The following is an 18047-nucleotide window of genomic DNA, read 5'->3' on the forward strand; positions in this document are numbered from 1 at the left end:
CAAAGGCTTTCCTGCCTAGGCGGAAACCCAGATAAGAAGAGAAGTTTCGAGCTATAGGCACATGATAATAGGCGTCGGTAAGATCGACAGAGGTGGTGACGGCCCCACGGGGAAGTAAGGTCCGTACCTGAGAGATAGTCAACTTCCGGAACTTGTCGCAGAGAATGTAAGAGTTTAGCTTTGACAAGTCCCGGTCCACTCTCAATGCCGACAAGCCTTTCTTCGGAATTGTGAACAGGAGGCCTTGGAACTTCGGTGATCGGTCCCGTTTGATTGCTTTCTTCTTGAGTAACCCTGTGGTGTATTCTTTCAGGATGGGAGTGGATTTCTGGGAGAAGGTCAGTGGTGGAGGAGGAGGACCTTGTGGCCATTTCCACCTCAAACCTTTAGAGATTATGCTATGAGCCCACGGACCGAAGGTCCAATGGTCTTGAAAGTGGTAAAGTCTCTCCCCTACCAGGACCACCTCGTTGTGAGGGAGTGAACCTAGGTCCTGTCCTTTCCCGAGCCCCCTTTTTCCTAGGTTCGCCTTGTTGGCGGAACTGTCTTCTACTCCTGTATCTTCCTCTTTGGTGTCCTCGAAAGGAACCTGAGGGTTTGGAGCTAGGGGTGTATGCATGCGAGGGCATCCAAACGGGGTTGGGCTGTGTACCTGGGGAATCAGTGAGGTACCCAACCTGATGAGGGGGGGATCCGGATGCATAGGCGTCGAATCAGAGGAAGACTGTGATGTCGAGTGGGTAACTGTCTATTGATGGCAGTGACCCCGGTTCGTTTTGTAGAGGGCAACTCTCTACTTCTTCTTGAAAAAAGCTTGCTTTTGGTCTTCGACCTTCTTTCTGGCAGTGAGGCCCCGCCTTTCCTGCAATTTTGGGTTGCTCTCGTATCATCTTGTAGAACCTTGTCCACCTCCTCCTGAGGGAAGAGGGTTTTACCCCATCAGGAGGAAACTATCAGCCTGCTCGATTCCTGTCTGATAGAGGCCTCAGACAGAACATATTTCCCACAACTAACCCGATCAGACCACCAAACGTGTAGGTCGAATTGGAAGGGCAGAGATTGGTACTTCATGAATATCCGAAACAAAGTCTCAGTGGGATAAATCGAGGCTAGGGTCTCCCCGAGGTGGGGTCCGGCTCTTTAAGAGCCGGCATGGCCGAACCTTCTTTGTCAGCTTGAATAGTAAGACCTGTCCATTTATCCATAATAGGCAAGGCAACAATGAGAGCAGTTGTAGATATGGCGTATTCCCCATTGTGTGGGGGTGAGCTTGGAATTATCGTACCCCCCCAGACCGACAACATCCTGGTCCAGACAGATCGGGCCTGCCCTTTAGGAAATAATACCGTTACCTTCGGTACCTTGTCTAACCTAACCAAGGCATGCTCTTTCAATCGAACGAATCCGTTGAATGGGAATTCTAGTCCATGAGAGTAAATTCTAGGTCCTCCAGAGGGCGGTTGTCTATGCCATCCAGAGTTTTGGTACCATCTATATATGGGACATGTAAGGCAAATTTCTATATGTTGTTTTTATCGAAGGAGGCTACTTCGATACGCCTGGGGCTGTAGGGGGAGTCATCCGAGTTCTTGAACGGATCCGACTCACCACCATATCTTTGAGATCCGTAATAGCCCCTTGGCTTGCCCTAGAATGTGTTGTATCTGCTCTTTAACCCTATCCCTGACTTTTAGCAGTCACGGTTTTATGCAAGGTAATATGAACATCAGGATCCTTTGAGGGTCCTAGGTCGGTGACGCAGGTAATTGCAAAGCTGAAGGCTCAAAACTCATCACCACCTACCTGCCTGTCCATGGGGTCGATGTCCAACCCTAGAGAGGACACTCCGAGGAGATAGGGTCCTCTAGATGGAGCATTCCTTCCAAACCTTGGTACCCAAGGGCGGAGAGCCGCTCTTGCAGGCCGGAGAGATTCATCATCATCCTGAAAGAAGTGAGGGGATTAGTGATGAAGGAGAAGACCGTTCTCCTCAGTAAGCAATTCATACATTAATCCGGATCAAATTAAATCATCGCCAAAGGATACCAAAAGGAAACATATTAGAACCAACTTACATCATGGGTCAGGAGTAGGGAGGACTGCTCGTAGCAGAGCGTGCATGACTCTGGGAACCATACCATGTAGGCGTACCTTCTGTAAAAGAAAGGGGACATAAGTCTGGATGTTCCTTGAAACTCTGGTTAGTGATCCTATTCACAGGTTGGGATCAACTGTATAACTCTAACTAATAATAAAGTCTATATTTATGCATATATTTAATTATAAATATGAATAGATATGGATGAATATCCATACAACATCGTGTTCAAATAGAAATAAATTTCTACTCAGTACTTGGAACCGAACGCTAGCCCCTTCTAATGAAAAACCAGGTCGAAACCAACCATGCCATGAGAGGCTATCTACTGTTCCTTGAGACTCTGGTCAGTGAACAGCTGAATCAATAGAATACTAATATCCAGTAACCACATAACATGTAACTATAAACTTCAACGGTAAAATAATGTTAACCCGGTTCTGAACGTCTGAGTCAGGGGTGGCCAACCTATGGTGCATGCGCCAACAGTGGCGCATTTCATGATTACAAGTGGCGCGTTATACCCCAAAGATAGTAAATTGAATGACTTTTCTTTAAAATTGCTAATTATGTTCATATATTTTCATTAGGACTTTCAAGAATAGCTAATGAATATTATCAACGCAAATTCAAAGTGTCATTAACGTAAGTACAGTTTACTTTGTATTCATGTTAAATCCTTTCCTTTACAGCTAAAATAAAACCAAAGATTGGCCACCCGTGGTCTGAGTGATCTCTGTTGCCACCGGAGATCCGGTGACAAAGGTCTGTCATAGTGAAAACGTGAACATCAGAGGAAAGCTAATATTAACCTCAATGCTGAACGTCTGTGTGATATCCAGTTAAGCCGGAGATTCGATGATAAAGGACCGTAATAACGAAATTGTGATTATTCATGAAAAAGGGTTCGTACCCTGGTTCTGATCGTCTGATTGATCAAATTGTCAACTCCGGTTTTGATCGTCTGATTGATCTCTGTTTGTACCGGAGATTCGGTGACAAAGGTCCGTCATCGTGAAATCGTGACCCTCAGCGGTACGATAACATTCCTCAATACTGAATGTCTGCGTTATTTCCAGTGAAGCCTGAGATTCGATGAAAAAAGGGACCGTAATAATGTAATTGTGATCAATCATGACAAAGGTTTGTGTGTAAAAGGCCGCAGCCGGAGTCTGAGTGCCGGATTTCACCGATGCACTCCAAATATCTGACTAGTTCTCACCCAATGAGTATCCATTATAGCGGAGTATAACTCAAGGCGGAGCTAAGGGTGTTGGCATAAAGCGTCCCCAACTAATGACTCATACACTGACGTAACCTATATTAGTGCTAGCTATATTAACAGTAACCACAACAATAAAACGTGAATATCATTAAACGTAATATCATCAACTCGGAGAATAAGAGAATGCAGGAATAACTCGTGATCGTATAAAAACAGAAAACGGGAAATCCACCTCCCTTACTTGAGCTTAATAAAGAAAACGAGAGAAGGGGTAACTCGTAACTGTAGAAACAGAAAACGAGCACTCTATGCTCACGCTCTCAAGGTTACATAATAAAAAAACTAACATCACACAATAATATAAGAAAAATAATAAATTTGATTGCTTTTTTCTTAGTAATTGTAATAACCAAGAACGAAGAATAACGACAACGTAACAAATAAACATAAAGATATAGTCTAAAACGAGCACCTTCCTGAGGCGTGTACATAAGTATAACAAAGACTAAATCGCTATTCTTCGTAGGTCCAAATTGGACTTGCTAGCAAATAGTAAAAACCAATAATAAATAATGATAATGAAATTGGTCATAAAACGTAAGTGATATAACCTAGATGACAGAGTACTAGATGGGCAAAATTAACTTGAAAACTACCGAAGCGAACAATACCCAAAATGGCTGCCGATACCGAGGCAGGCCAACCGCTTCCAAAACTAAAATCCACAATACTGGAAATAGAACAAATGCCCGGTACTGAAATAAACTGTCAAAACAAACTATGGTACTTAACATTGGTAAAAGTGTAGTAACAACGTCAGTCATGTTGAATTAACGACAATCACTTGCAAAAAACACTGAGCAAAACACTTATAGACTTTGCGGGCAAGTCCAAAACAGAAGGATGACCTGGAGAGCGTGAGTAGTAGGTGTCAGTGGGGTAGCCCAACTGTATTCTCTAGGGCCTGCCACGGCCCTCCCCTTTGATGAAGGGATTATCTAAATGGAAGACAGCCTGTGAATAGTGGTTTTCACACGGCCTTGTTGAATACACGACACCAACAAGGTGATCGCGCGAGGGTAGTAACCTCTGCATTCCATGCTTTTATCTTTCTCTAGTATATTTGGAAGATTTATATTAGAAAAGTGTAAAGAAGGACCCTTTTCACCGGCCGTCACAGATCGACCCTGAAATAGGTATTGTACGAGCGTATTAATTCTTTACATTTTAAAACAGCAGAACAGGTTATTATAAATTATGAGCACTGGTTTCCCTAGTGTTGATAGGAAAATTTAACTATTTAGTAATAAATGCTATTAATGATCTTTTGGCAGTGTGTGATGTGGTATTTTGTATTCATATTCTTGTATGCAGGTTAACAAGAAAATAGCTTGCCAAATAATAAAGTGACTAATAGTTTTTTTTTTTTTAACAGGTGTCACTTCCTTCAGGTTTTCATTGGCCTACCGTAGGTTCAGTAGGTATGCCTCCCTTAAGTATACAACTTCATATACGTCCTGAAGCATTTGATCTGGGTAAGTAGTATATTTTCAGGCTTGTTTATTTTTCTTTAATTGTAATGTATATACAATAATGTACTTATGATTTTTGAGTTACTATAGACTATTTAGTAGTTTACAGAAAATATGGAAAACAAAGTGATTTTTATGTGATATACTTATTACATCACCTGCTGCAAATTTGTGTATGTTATCAGGATCATAGTAGGAGTAGAATTATGATTATTATTTGAATTGATGTTTATTAGTACCATCAACAATACTGTTGGTTTGTAAGCCTACGTTGGACATATTAGATTTCTTTTTTTAATAAAACTAATTTGGATTCATGTGCTATTCATTCCAAGAAGAAAAAGTTTAGTCAATCAAATTATCTTAACTAAAAAACATTAGAATTATTCTTTCACTCCCCATACTCTTCCCTCTGAAAATCATCCCGGGCAGAAATGTTGAGCGATATTGTAAAGTACATCTTAGTTCTCATCTTGATTTGTTGGACAGAAACTTACGGTCTATTAAATTTGTCTTTCTGATCTAGATATTAATCTCTGGCACAGTCGTTCAATTGGTTCAATTAGCCTTCTACATCTTGTGGCTCAATACTACACAGTATTCGAGAAGTTTTATTCCAGCTGTGACCAAGTTGTGGAATGATCTCCCTAATCGAGTAGTTGAATCGGTAGAACATCAAAAGTTCAAACTTGCAGCAAATGTTTTTATGTTGTACAGGCTGACATAATTCTTTTTATAGTTTATATATGAAATATCTGTTTTAAGGGGGCCGGCCGTCTAATGCCGATTTTTGATGACAGGGCATTGACATTCATACCACTTAATAAGGCTACTTAGGACATCTCAAAACTGCATAGGATTTTTGCCTCTAACCTTTGGTTTTGCAATGCCAGGGCGATTTATCCTGAAAAGGAGTGTTTTTTCAAACTCTATCTGCTTCCTTGATAATATTATTACTAAGATCTGGGATTACTACCCTATATAGACCTGATATAGACCTCCAATGAGATGAAGAGTTTTTTTTCTAAAAGTAATTTTTTTGCTAGATATGAATTTTTTCATTATTGCAAAAAAAAATAAACCCCTAAAAGTCAAGGAAAAAAGTTAAGAAAAAATATGAAAACAAAAATTAGGAAAAATGGCTTAATTTCATTGTTTTATAATGTATTTCTAAGTTGTATACCAAATTTCAATGCTATTTCTTTAAAACTAAGGGAGACTATTAGATTTGAAGGTCAACAATTATAGTTTTGAGATACGGGCGTTCAAAGTTTTTCTTTGTATTTTTACAAAGACTATTAATACTCATACATACATATACCAAAGGCACTTCCCCCAATTTTGGGGGGTAGCCGACAACAACAAGAAACAAAGCAAAAAGGGGACCTCTACTCTCTACGTTCCTCCAGCCTAACCAGGGACTCAGCCGAGTTCAGCTGGTACTGCTAGGGTGCCACAGCCCAACCTCCCACATTTCCACCACAGATGAAGCTTCATACTGCTGAGTCCCCTACTGCTGCTACCTCTGCGGTCATCTAAGGCACCGGAGGAAGCAGCAGGGCCTACCGGAACTGCGTCACAATCGCTCGCCATTCATTCCTATTTCTAGCACGCTCTCTTGCCTCTCTCACATCTATCCTCCTATCACCCAGAGCTTTCTTCACACCATCCATCCACCCAAACCTTGGCCTTCCTCTTGTACTTCTCCCATCAACTCTTGCATTCATCACCTTCTTTAGCAGACAGCCATTTTCCATTCTCTCAACATGGCTAAACCACCTCAACACATTCATATCCACTCTAGCCGCTAACTCATTTCTTACACCCGTTCTCACCCTCACCACTTCGTTCCTAACTCTATCTACTCGAGATACACCAGCCATACTCCTCAGACACTTCATCTCAAACACATTCAATTTCTGTCTCTCCATCACTTTCATTCCCCACAACTCCGATCCATACATCACAGTTGGTACAATCACTTTCTCATATAGAACTCTCTTTACATTCATGCCCAATCCTCTATTTTTTACTACTCCCTTAACTGCCCCCAACACTTTGCAACCTTCATTTACTCTCTGACGTACATCTGCTTCCACTCCACCAATTTGCTGCAACAACAGACCCCAAGTACTTAAACTGATCCACCTCCTCAAGTAACTCTCCATTCAACATGACATTCAACCTTGCACCACCTTCCCTTCTCGTACATCTCATAACCTTACTCTTACCCACATTAACTCTCAACTTCCTTCTCTCACACACCCTTCCAAATTCTGTCACTAGTCGGTCAAGCTTCTCTTCTGTGTCTGCTACCAGTACAGTATCATCCGCAAACAACAACTGATTTACCTCCCATTCATGATCATTCTCGCCTACCAGTTTTAATCCTCGTCCAAGCACTCTAGCATTCACCTCTCTCACCACTCCATCAACATACAAGTTAAACAACCACGGCGACATCACACATCCCTGTCTCAGCCCCACTCTCACCGGAAACCAATCGCTCACCTCATTTCCTATTCTAACACATGCTTTACTACCTGTGTAGAAACTTTTCACTGCTTGCAACAACCTTCCACCAACTCCATATAACCTCATCACATTCCACATTGCTTCCCTATCAACTCTATCATATGCTCTCTCCAGATCCATAAACGCAACATACACCTCCTTACCTTTTGCTAAATATTTCTCGCATATCTGCCTAACTGTAAAAATCTGATTCATACAACCCCTACCTCTTCTAAAACCACCCTGTACTTCCAAGATTGCATTCTCTGTTTTATCCTTAATCCTATTAATCAGTATTCTACCATACACTTTTCCAACTACACTCAACAAACTAATACCTCTTGAATTACAACACTCATGCACATCTCCCTTACCCTTATATAGTGGTACAATACATGCACAGACCCAATCTACTGGTACCATTGACAACACAAAACACACATTAAACAATCTCACCAACCATTCAAGTACAGTCACACCCCCTTCCTTCAACATCTCAGCTTTCACACCATCCATACCCGATGCTTTTCCTACTCTCGTTGCATGTAGTGCTCTCCTCACTTCCTCTATTGTAATCTCTCTCTCATTCTCATCTCCCATCACTGGCACCTCAACACCTGGAACCGCAATTATATCTGCCTCCCTATCATCCTCAACATTCAGCAAACTTTCAAAATATTCCGCCCACCTTTTCCTTGCCTCCTCTCCTTTTAACAACCTTCCATTTCCATCTTTCACTGTCTCTTCAATTCTTGCGCCGGCCTTCCTTACTCTCTTCACTTCTTTCCAAAACTTCTTCTTATTCTCTTCATATGACTGACCCAGTCCCTGACCCCACCTCAGGTCAGCTGCCCTCTTTGCCTCACGTACCTTGCGCTTTACTTCCACCTTTTGCTCTCTATATTTTTCATACTTCTCTATACTATTACTCTGCAGCCATTCTTCAAAAGCCCTCTTTTTCTCTTCCACTTTTACCTTCACTCCTTCATTCCACCATTCACTGCCCTTCCTCATGCTGCCTCCAACAACCTTCTTGCCACATACATCACTTGCAATCCCAACAAAATTTTCTTTTGCTAACTTCCGCTCCTCCTCTAGATTACCAGTTTCTCTTACTCTCACCTCGTCATATGCCATTTTCAACCTTTCCTGATATTTACTTTTTACCCCCGGTTTTATTAGCTCTTTAACCCTCACTAGCTCCCTTTTACATCCACCTACTCTATTCCCCCACTCTTTTGCTACAACTAATTTTCCTTCCACCAAAAAATGATCAGACATACCGTTAGCCATACCCCTAAACACGTGCACGTCTTTCAATCTTCCAAACATTCTTTTAGTTATCAACACATAATCCATTAATGCCCTTTCTACTACTCTTCCATTTGCCACTCTTACCTATGTATACTTATTTTTATCTTTCTTTTTAAAAAAGCTAGCACTTATTACCATCTCTTGTTCAACACACATATCTACCAGTCTCTCACCACTCTCATTTTCACCTGGTACGCCATATTTCCCAATGACACCTTCTACCTCTCCAGCACCCACTCTAGCATTTAAGTCACCCATAACAACTACATTTCTGGGTCGAACCTGTGACGGCCGGCGAAAAAGTCCTTCTTTGTACTTTTTCTGATATAAATCTTCCAAATATACCAGAGAAAATTAAAAGCATGGAATGCAGAGGTTACAACCCTCGCGCGAGCACCTTGTTGGTGTCGTATATCTAACAAGGGCGTTTGTAAAACACTATTCACAGGCTGTCTTCCATTTAGATAATCCCTTCATCAAAGGGGAAGGGCCGTGACAGACCCTAGAGAATACAGTTGGGTTACCCTACCGACACCCACCACTCGCGCTCACTAGGTCATCCTTCTGTTTTGGACTTACCAGCAAAGTTGATAAGTGTTTTTGCCCAGTGTTTTTCGAAGTGATTGTCGTTAATTCAACATGACTGACGTTGATACTTCACCCTTACCAATGTTAAGTACCATAGTTTGTTTTGGCAGCTTTTGACAGTACCGGGCATTTGTTCTGTTTCCAATATGGTGGTTTTTAGTTTTGGAAGCGATTGTCTTGCCGAGGTATCGGCAGCCATTTTGGGTTATGTTCGCTTCGGTAAATATTCTAGTTAATTTTGCCCATCTGGTACTCTGTCATCTTGATTATATCACTTAGGTTTTATGGCCTTTTAGTGTTATCATTAATTTTTACTATGGTATTTATTTGCTTGCAAGTCCAATTTGGACCTACGAAGAATAGCGATTTAAAGAATAGCGAATTAAAGTTTAGCGATTTAGTCTGTTAGTTTGTTCTCGCCTCAGAGGCTTCGTTTTAGACTATATCCTTGTTTTTTGTTACGTTATTCTTCGTTCTTGGTTATTACTAAGAAAAGCAATCAATTTTATTAATGTTCTTGTTTTATTGTGTGATGTTAGTTTTTTATTATGTAACCTTGAGAGCGAAAACAGAGACTGATCGTTCCCTGTTCTTCAGATATGAGTTATCCTTCTCTCGTTTTCTTTGTTAGCTCGAGTAAGAGAGGTGAATTTCCCGTTCTCCGTTTTTATACGATCACGAGTTATTCAGGCCTCCTCTTAGTATCAGAGTTGATGATAGTACGTTTAATATTATAAACGTTTTTATTGATGTGGTTACTGTTAATATAGCTAACACTATTAATAGGTACGTTAGTGTATGAGTCATTAATTGGGGTCGTTTTATACCGACACCCTTAGCTCCGTGAGTTATGCTTAGCTCCGCCTTGAGTTATGCTCCGCTATAATGGATACTCATTGGGTGAGAACTAGTTAACGTTCAGGAGCAGATTTTTGGAGTGCAACGGTGAAATCCGGCACTCGGACTCCGGCTGAAGCCTTTTACACACGAACCTTTTTCATGTTTGATCATAATTACACCGTTACGGCCGGCTTCACGGGAGATAACACAATCATTCATTGAGGTTAATGTTATCGTACCGGGAACGGTCACGATATCACGGTGACGGGCCTTTGCTACCGGATCTCCGGTACAAACAGAGATCAAGCAGACGGCCAGAACCGGAGTTAACAATGTGATACCGATTATTACGGTCCCTTTTTCATCGAATCTCCGGCTTCACTGGAGATAACACAAACATTCAGTATTAGAGAATGTTATCGTACCGCTGAGGATCACGTTTTCACGATGACGGACCTTTGTCACTAGTTCTCCGTTACAAACAGAGATCAATCAGACGATCAGAATCAGGGTATGAACCCCTTTTTTCATAAATAATCACAATATCGTTATTACGATCCTTTTCATCGAATCTCCGGCTTAACCGGATATCGTACAGGCGATCAGCATTGAGGTTAATATTAGTTTTCCTCTGGTGTTCACGTTGTCACTATGACGGACCTTTGTACCGGGGATTGTTACCGGAGCTCCGGTACAGACAGAGCTCACTCAGACCACGGGGGCCAATCTCTTGTTTTGCTGTAAAGGAAAGGATTTAACATGAATACAAAGTAAACTGTATTTACTTTAATGACACTTTGAATTTGCGTTGGTAATATTCATTAGTTATTCTTGAAAGTACAAATAAAAATATATGAACATAACTATGCCTATATTTATGCATATATTTAATTCTAACTATGTATAAATATGGATAAATATTTATGCATTTTCAATTCTAACTATGCCTAAATATGAATAAATATCCATACAACATAGTGTTCAAATAGAAATAAATTGATTGTGCCTATATTTGTGCATATTCAATTCTAACTATACCTAAATATGAATAAATATTCATACAACATCGTTTTCAAATAGAAATAAATTGATTATGCCTATATTTATACATATTCAATTCTAACTATACCTAAATATGAATAAATATTCATACAACATCGTTTTCAAATAGAAATAAATTGATTATGCCTATATTTATACATATTCAATTCTAACTATGCCTAAATATGAATAAATATCCATACAACATAGTGTTCAAATAGAAATAAGTTTCCACTCAGTACTGGGAACCAAACGTTGGCCCCTTCTAATGAAGGGCCGGGTCGAGACTAACCATGCCATGAGAGGCTATCTACTGTTCCTTGAAACAGATGAATCAATAGAATACTAATAGCCAGTAAATAATGTTAGACCCGGTTCTGAACGTCTGAGTCAGGGGTGGCCAACCTGTGGCGGATGCGCCAACAGTGTCACATTTCATGAATACAAGTGTCGAACTATACACCAAAAGATAGTACATTAAATGATTTTTCTTTAAAATTGATTTTTATGAGTTATACAGCTGATCCCAGCCTGTGAATAGGATCATTAACCAAAGTTCAAGGAACATCCAGACTTATGTCCCCTTTCTTTTACAGAAGGTTCGCCTACATGGTTCCCGTCAAGATGATGATGAATCTCTCTGGCCTGCAAGAGAGGCTCTCCGCCCTTGGTTATCAAAGTTGGGAAGAAATGCTCCATCTAGAGGTCCCTATCTCCTCAGAGTGTCCTCTCTAAGGTTGGACGACGACCCCATGGACGGGCAGGTAGGTGGGGATGAATTTTGAGCCTTCAGCTTTGCAATTACCTACGTCACCGACCTAGGACCCTTAATGGATCCTGATGTTCATGTTACCCTGCATAAACCGTGACTGCTAAAAGCAACACATTCTAGGGAAAACCAAGGGGCTATGACGGAGCTCAAAAGTATGGTAGTGAGTCAGATCCGTTCAGGAACTCAGAAGTTTCCCCTTACAGCCCCAGGCATATCGAAGTAACCTCCTTCGATAAAAACAACGCATAGAGATTTGCCTTTCATGTTCCATATATAGATGGTACCATAAATCTGGATGGCATAGACATCCTCCCTCTGGGGGACCTAGAATTTACTCCCAGGTACTAGAATTCCCGTTCAACGGATTCATTCGATTGAAAGAGATTGCCTTGGTTAGGTTAGACAAGGTACCAAAGGTAACAGTATTATTTCCTAAAGGGCAGGCCCGATCTGTCTGGACCAGGATGTTGTCAGTCTGGGGGTTACGATAATTCCAAGATCTGCCCTTCCAATTCGACCTACACGTTTGATGGTCTGATCGGGTTAGTTGTGGGAAATACGTTCTGTCTGAGGCCTCTATCAGACAGGAATCGATAGTCGGTTACCCACTCGTCATCACAGCCTCCCTCCGATTCGACGTCTATGCATCCAAATCCCCCTCATCAGGTGGTCTACCTCACTGATTCCCCAGGTACACAGCCCAACCCCGTTGGGATGTTTTACCTGCATACAGCCCTAGATCCGAACCCTCAGGCTCCTCTCGTGGACACCAGAGAGGAAGCTACAGGAGTAGAAGACAGTCTCGCCATCGAGACGGACCTAGAAAAAAGGGGCCTCGGAGAAGGAAAGTACCTAGATTCACCCCCTCACAACGCGGTGGTCCCGGTAGGGGGTAGACTTTACCACTTTCGAGACCATTGGACCTTCGGTCTGTGGGCTCATAGCATAATCTCTAAAGGTTTGAGGTGAAAATGGCCACAAGGTCTTCCTCCTCCACCAGTGACCTTCTCCCAGGAATCCACTCCCATCCTGGAAGAGTACACCACAGGGTTACTCAAGAAGAAGCAATCAAACGGGATCGATCACTGAAGTTCCAAAGCCACCTGTTCACAATTCCGAAGAAAGGCTTGGCGGCATTGAGAGTGGACCTGGACTTGTCAAGCTAAACTCTTACATTCTCTGCGACAAGTTCCGGATGTTGACTATCTCTCAGGTACGGACCTTACTTCCCCGTAGGACCGTCACCACCTCTGTCGATCTTACCGACGACTATTATCTTGCGCCTTTAGTTCGAAACTTCTCTTCTTATCTGGGTTTCCGCCTAAGCAGGAAAGCCTTTGGGTTCAAGACATGCCCTTTGGCCTCAACATTGATCCCAGGATATTCACAAAACTAGGAGAGAGAGTGTTAGAACAACTCAGGAACCAAGAGATACAGATCATTGCTTATCTGGCCGGTTGGCTCATTTGGGCCTGGCCGGTCATAGAAGGCAACAGAGCTACGAAGGAATTATTCCAATTTCTCGACAACCTGTGATTTCGGGTCAATCTCCAAAAAATCTCGCCTGCAACCATCAGTCCGCTTAGAATGGTTAGCCATTCAGTGGGACCTTTCGAAGCACACGTTGTCTCTCCCTTCCAAAAGGTAAGAGGAATAGTTTCAAAGATCAAAAAATTTTCTCAAACACAAACAGGTGTCCGAAGAGCCTTAGAAAGTATCCTCGGACTTTTCCAATTCACTTCAGTAACAGATCTAATAAAAGCCAAACTCAAAGACATCAATCGAGTTTGGAGAAAGAGAGCTACAGTACCTATAAGAGACATGGTCTCGAAGATCCCCTCTGTCTTGAAAATGAGACTACGCCCATGGTCCGAACCGAAGGACCTCTCCAAATCGGTTCCTCTACAATTCCCACCTCCACAAGTGACATTCCATACAGCCGCGTCTGTAAGTGGATGGGGGGAATTACTCCGAACATCAGATGTTTCAGGTTCTTGGTCACTCTCCATGAAACAGTCCCATATCATTGTTCTCAAAGCCATGGCAGTGTTCTTGACCCTGAAGAGAGAGACTCCTCCGAGGTCGACCCACATCAGAGTAGTGTCAGACAGCACAGACGCAGTACACTACGTCAACAGGGGAGGATCCAAGTCACCCAACCTGAATCAGATCCTGGTCACTATCTTCGCCTGGGCAACAGAAGAGAACTGGTTCCTGTCAGCACCTCATCTAGCGGGAGGCCAGAATGTGAGAGCGGACTCACTATCCAGGATGGATCCACTGGAGTCAGAATGGTCTCTAGACATAATTTCATTCCGGTGGATACTCAGGCTCGTTCCAGGCCTCCAGGTAGATCTATTCGCAACTCAGATGAATCACTAACTTCCTTGTTATGTGACCCCAACCCTGGACCCTCGGGCTTATGCCATGGACGCATTACCCCGGGATTGGAACCATTAGAAGAAGATTTCCCTATCTCCCCCAGGGAATCTTCTAAAAACTTTTACACAAACTACGCTCCTTCCCGGGCGCAGTAGCTTTAGTACCACCTCACTGGCCAAGAACAGTTGGTTTCCTCTCCTCCTCGAGTTGAAACTCAGTCCCATCCGGATCCCGTTCCTCAAACTGACCCGAGTATCCAAACTCACTGTGTCAGATTACTCAAGGATAGCCAAAACTCTAACTTTGTGGACTACAGGAAGTTGGCAGCTCGTAGAGATGCGAACATTGAACCGGAAACGATCTCTTCATCGAATGGGACAAAAAAGGGACTCGACAATTCGCCAATATGATTCGGCCGTTAACAACTAGTAGGTCCCCTAAGAGTGCAGACCATACTCGTATGTCCCCGCATTTAGCCATCTCTTTCTTGAGGTTCCTATTTGACAAAGGCCTAACAGTTAGCACTTTAACCACCATCAAGTCAGCTTTGAAGAAGATCTGCCTTGTTGGGTTCAACATTAACCTAGCTGATTCCTATTTCTCATCAACCCCAAAAACATGTGCTAGGCTTCGACCTTCGGTTCGGCCACAAAAGGACTCTTGGTCTATGAACGATGTTCTCAAACTTGCGATGGACACGGACAATGAATCCTGCTCTTATATCACTCCTCTTAGGAAGACTTTATTTCTAACGGCTATGGCCTCAGGTGATGGAACATCAGAACTAGCAGCTCTCACGAAACCCGGAAAACATAGATTTCCTCCCTTCAGCCGAAGTACTCCTTTCCAGACAAAGCTTCCCTAGCTAAAAAATGAGGATCCGCAAAATAGGTGCTCCTCTCGGAAGATTATTCTTCATCCCCAGGATTTTTCTCCGTGTACAGTCACACTCTCAAGCCCCTTTTTAGCTAGAACTGCCACCCGCTCGTCTGGCTCCTTGGTTATCAGGGAACAAGGAGGTACTATTTCCATTCACGGTATCAGGCAACAAATCCTCTACTTCATTAAACATACTAATCCGGAATCATTTCCCCAGGCTCATGATATACGGACAGTAGATGCCTCCAACAATGATTTCCAGAACAGGGACTTTGATGATTTTAAAAAATATACGGGTTGGAAATCCCCTATGGTTGTCAAACGCCAATATCTAAAGATCTTACAGGCCCTTAAATACCCAACGATGGCAGAGGGGAGCCTTATCTCTCCCCATTAATCTCCTCTTCTTCCTTTCTTCCATCTCTTCTCTTCTCCCTCCTACCCGCCACTCACACCACGTCGCCGCTCTCCTTGGTAGTTCGTTAGCCCTATGATATTTGCCATGTTTAATTCCTATGGTTTAACTGTTATTGTAGTTACCGTTCCTTTAATGTTTAGATATACTTAGACATGTAAGGTTTGATGCCTTTTGCGATTCGACACTCAGTTGGTTCCTTGTCGTCATTATTATTTAACCTTACGTTCCCTATGTCATTTGGCTGGTTGGTAATTGGACGGTTACTTTATTATATCATAGTATTGTCGTACATGGTGATTGTATTCTCCTCATTATGTTATTAATTTATTGGGCTTGGAAGGCATTCTCTGGTACTTTTTCGCCGGCCGTCACAGGTTCGACCCAGAAAAGGGATTTTGACGAAGGAAAAATCTATTTCTGGGGAGAGACCTGTGACGCCCGGCGAAACCCTTCCCGATTATTTTTGTACGGACCCACCCTTTCCTTGCCAAGCCATATGTTCTTGCAGAAGGATGACCTAGTGAGCGCGAGTGGTGGGTGTCGGTAGGGTAACCCAACTGTATTCTCTAGGGTCTGTCACGGCCCTTCCCCTTTGATGAAGGGATTATCTAAATGGAAGACAGCCTGTGAATAGTGTTTTACAAACGCCCTTGTTAGATATACGACACCAACAAGGTGCTCGCGCGAGGGTTGTAACCTCTGCATTCCATGCTTTTAATTTTCTCTGGTATATTTGGAAGATTTATATCAGAAAAAGTACAAAGAAGGACTTTTTCGCCGGGCGTCACAGGTCTCTCCCCAGAAATAGATTTTTCCTTCGTCAAAATCCCTTAATTCCTTCTACCCAGTCCTTCTACACACCTAGTTAATTCATTCCAGAACTCATTCCGCTCTTCTTCACTTTTCTCACTACCTGGCCCATACGCACTGACAAACGCCCAACATTCCCTACCCAACCTAACCCTTACCCACATTAACCTAGATGATATCTCCTTCCATTCCACTACTTTACCTGTCATCCATTCACTCAACAATAAAGCCACACCCTCTCTCGCTCTTCCCCTTTCAATCCCAGACACTCTACCAGACATTTCACCAAACATCACTTCACCCTTTCCTTTCATCTTTGTCTCACACAAGGCCAATACATCCATCCTTCTACTTCTAAACATACTTTCAATCTCACATCTTTTACTCTCTATCGTACTACATCCACGCACATTCAAACACCCCAAAACTAGAGTGCGGGGAGCAGTCACTCTCCCCCCAGCTCCATCTCTTTGTTGCTGTCTCACAGGATACTTTTACAGGATTATTATGAATTTTATGGTCTTTTTTCGGGTATTGATAAAATAAAAGTTATTTATCATAATTTAATCATAAATGAAGATCCTTTTGCTCAATATCTTGCTTCTTTTGGCTCCTGTGAGGCATGGCGGCCACTCCTCTATCCACAACACTCTCTTTCTCTCTCTCTCTCTCTCTCTCTCTCTCTCTCTGCACTACTGATATTACCCTCTTCTGAACTCTTAAGAGAGCAAATTTTCTTCTTCCTTATGTTAGCAAGATGTTTAAATTGTCTTTTCCTCTTTTAAATAATGAAATTTTTGCCAAAAACAAGAAAAACTAAAGTAAAAAGTAGTGAATGTCAGGGGGCGTTGACAATTTTCCTTTGTATTTTTACAAAGACAATATCAATAAATCCTAATTATTATGAATTTTATGTTCCTTTTTGGATATTGATAAGTGAAAACAAAGTTATTTATCATAATTTACTCAAACGAAGATCCTTTTGATCAATATCTTGCGTCTTTTGCTTGTGTCAGGCAAGGCTATCGCTTCTCCATCCACACACACACACTCTCTCTCTCTCTCTCTCTCTCTCTCTCTCTCTCTCTCTCTCTCTCTCTCTCTCTCTCTCTCTCTCTCTCTCTCTCTCTCTCTCTCTTTTTCTGAAGTCTTGGTAGAGCAAATTCTATTCTTCCTTATGTTGGCAAGATGTTGAAATTGTTTTTTCCTCTTGGAAACTCAGGCATGTACTCTCTCTGAGTTTTGTGGTAGGACCAAAGGGTCTAATTTACAGTGTAATACATCGTCTGCGACTCTTGGATGTTATACAGAGGCCATTGTCCACAATTTCTTTTACATTAAAATGTCATAATTATAAAAATTTACGATAACAGAAGAAATACTGCATTTTCTTGTAGGGAACAATGTTTATGGTTTATTGAGTAACAGGAATTTTGAGAAAATATTTCGTATACGCATTCTCCATTGCCATATGAAGCTTAGTGATTTTTTCAGGATTTTGTGTTTCTCTTCCTATACCCCAATATATTGGCATTCTGTCCGGTCCCCCTTAATGTTATTAGTGTTTTTTAAGATATTCTATTTTAATTGTTCATTATTTCTCGTATTGTTTATTTCCTTTCCTTACTAGGATA

At 41.9% G+C, this 18047-nt stretch overlaps 1 protein-coding gene across 1 annotated transcript in view; it reads left to right on the forward strand.

The window, feature by feature from the left end:
- The window catches only part of LOC137620654 (uncharacterized), a 452540-nt gene that overhangs the window by 150045 nt on the left and 284448 nt on the right, over positions 1 to 18047 (forward strand). Inside the window, exon 9 of the mRNA XM_068350990.1 lies at positions 4759 to 4858. Coding sequence (XP_068207091.1) covers positions 4759 to 4858 — 100 coding nt within the window. The remainder of the gene's footprint in view (positions 1 to 4758; positions 4859 to 18047) is intronic.

The sequence above is a fragment of the Palaemon carinicauda genome, chromosome 27 (assembly GCF_036898095.1).
Source record: "Palaemon carinicauda isolate YSFRI2023 chromosome 27, ASM3689809v2, whole genome shotgun sequence".
NCBI lineage: Eukaryota > Metazoa > Arthropoda > Malacostraca > Decapoda > Palaemonidae > Palaemon > Palaemon carinicauda.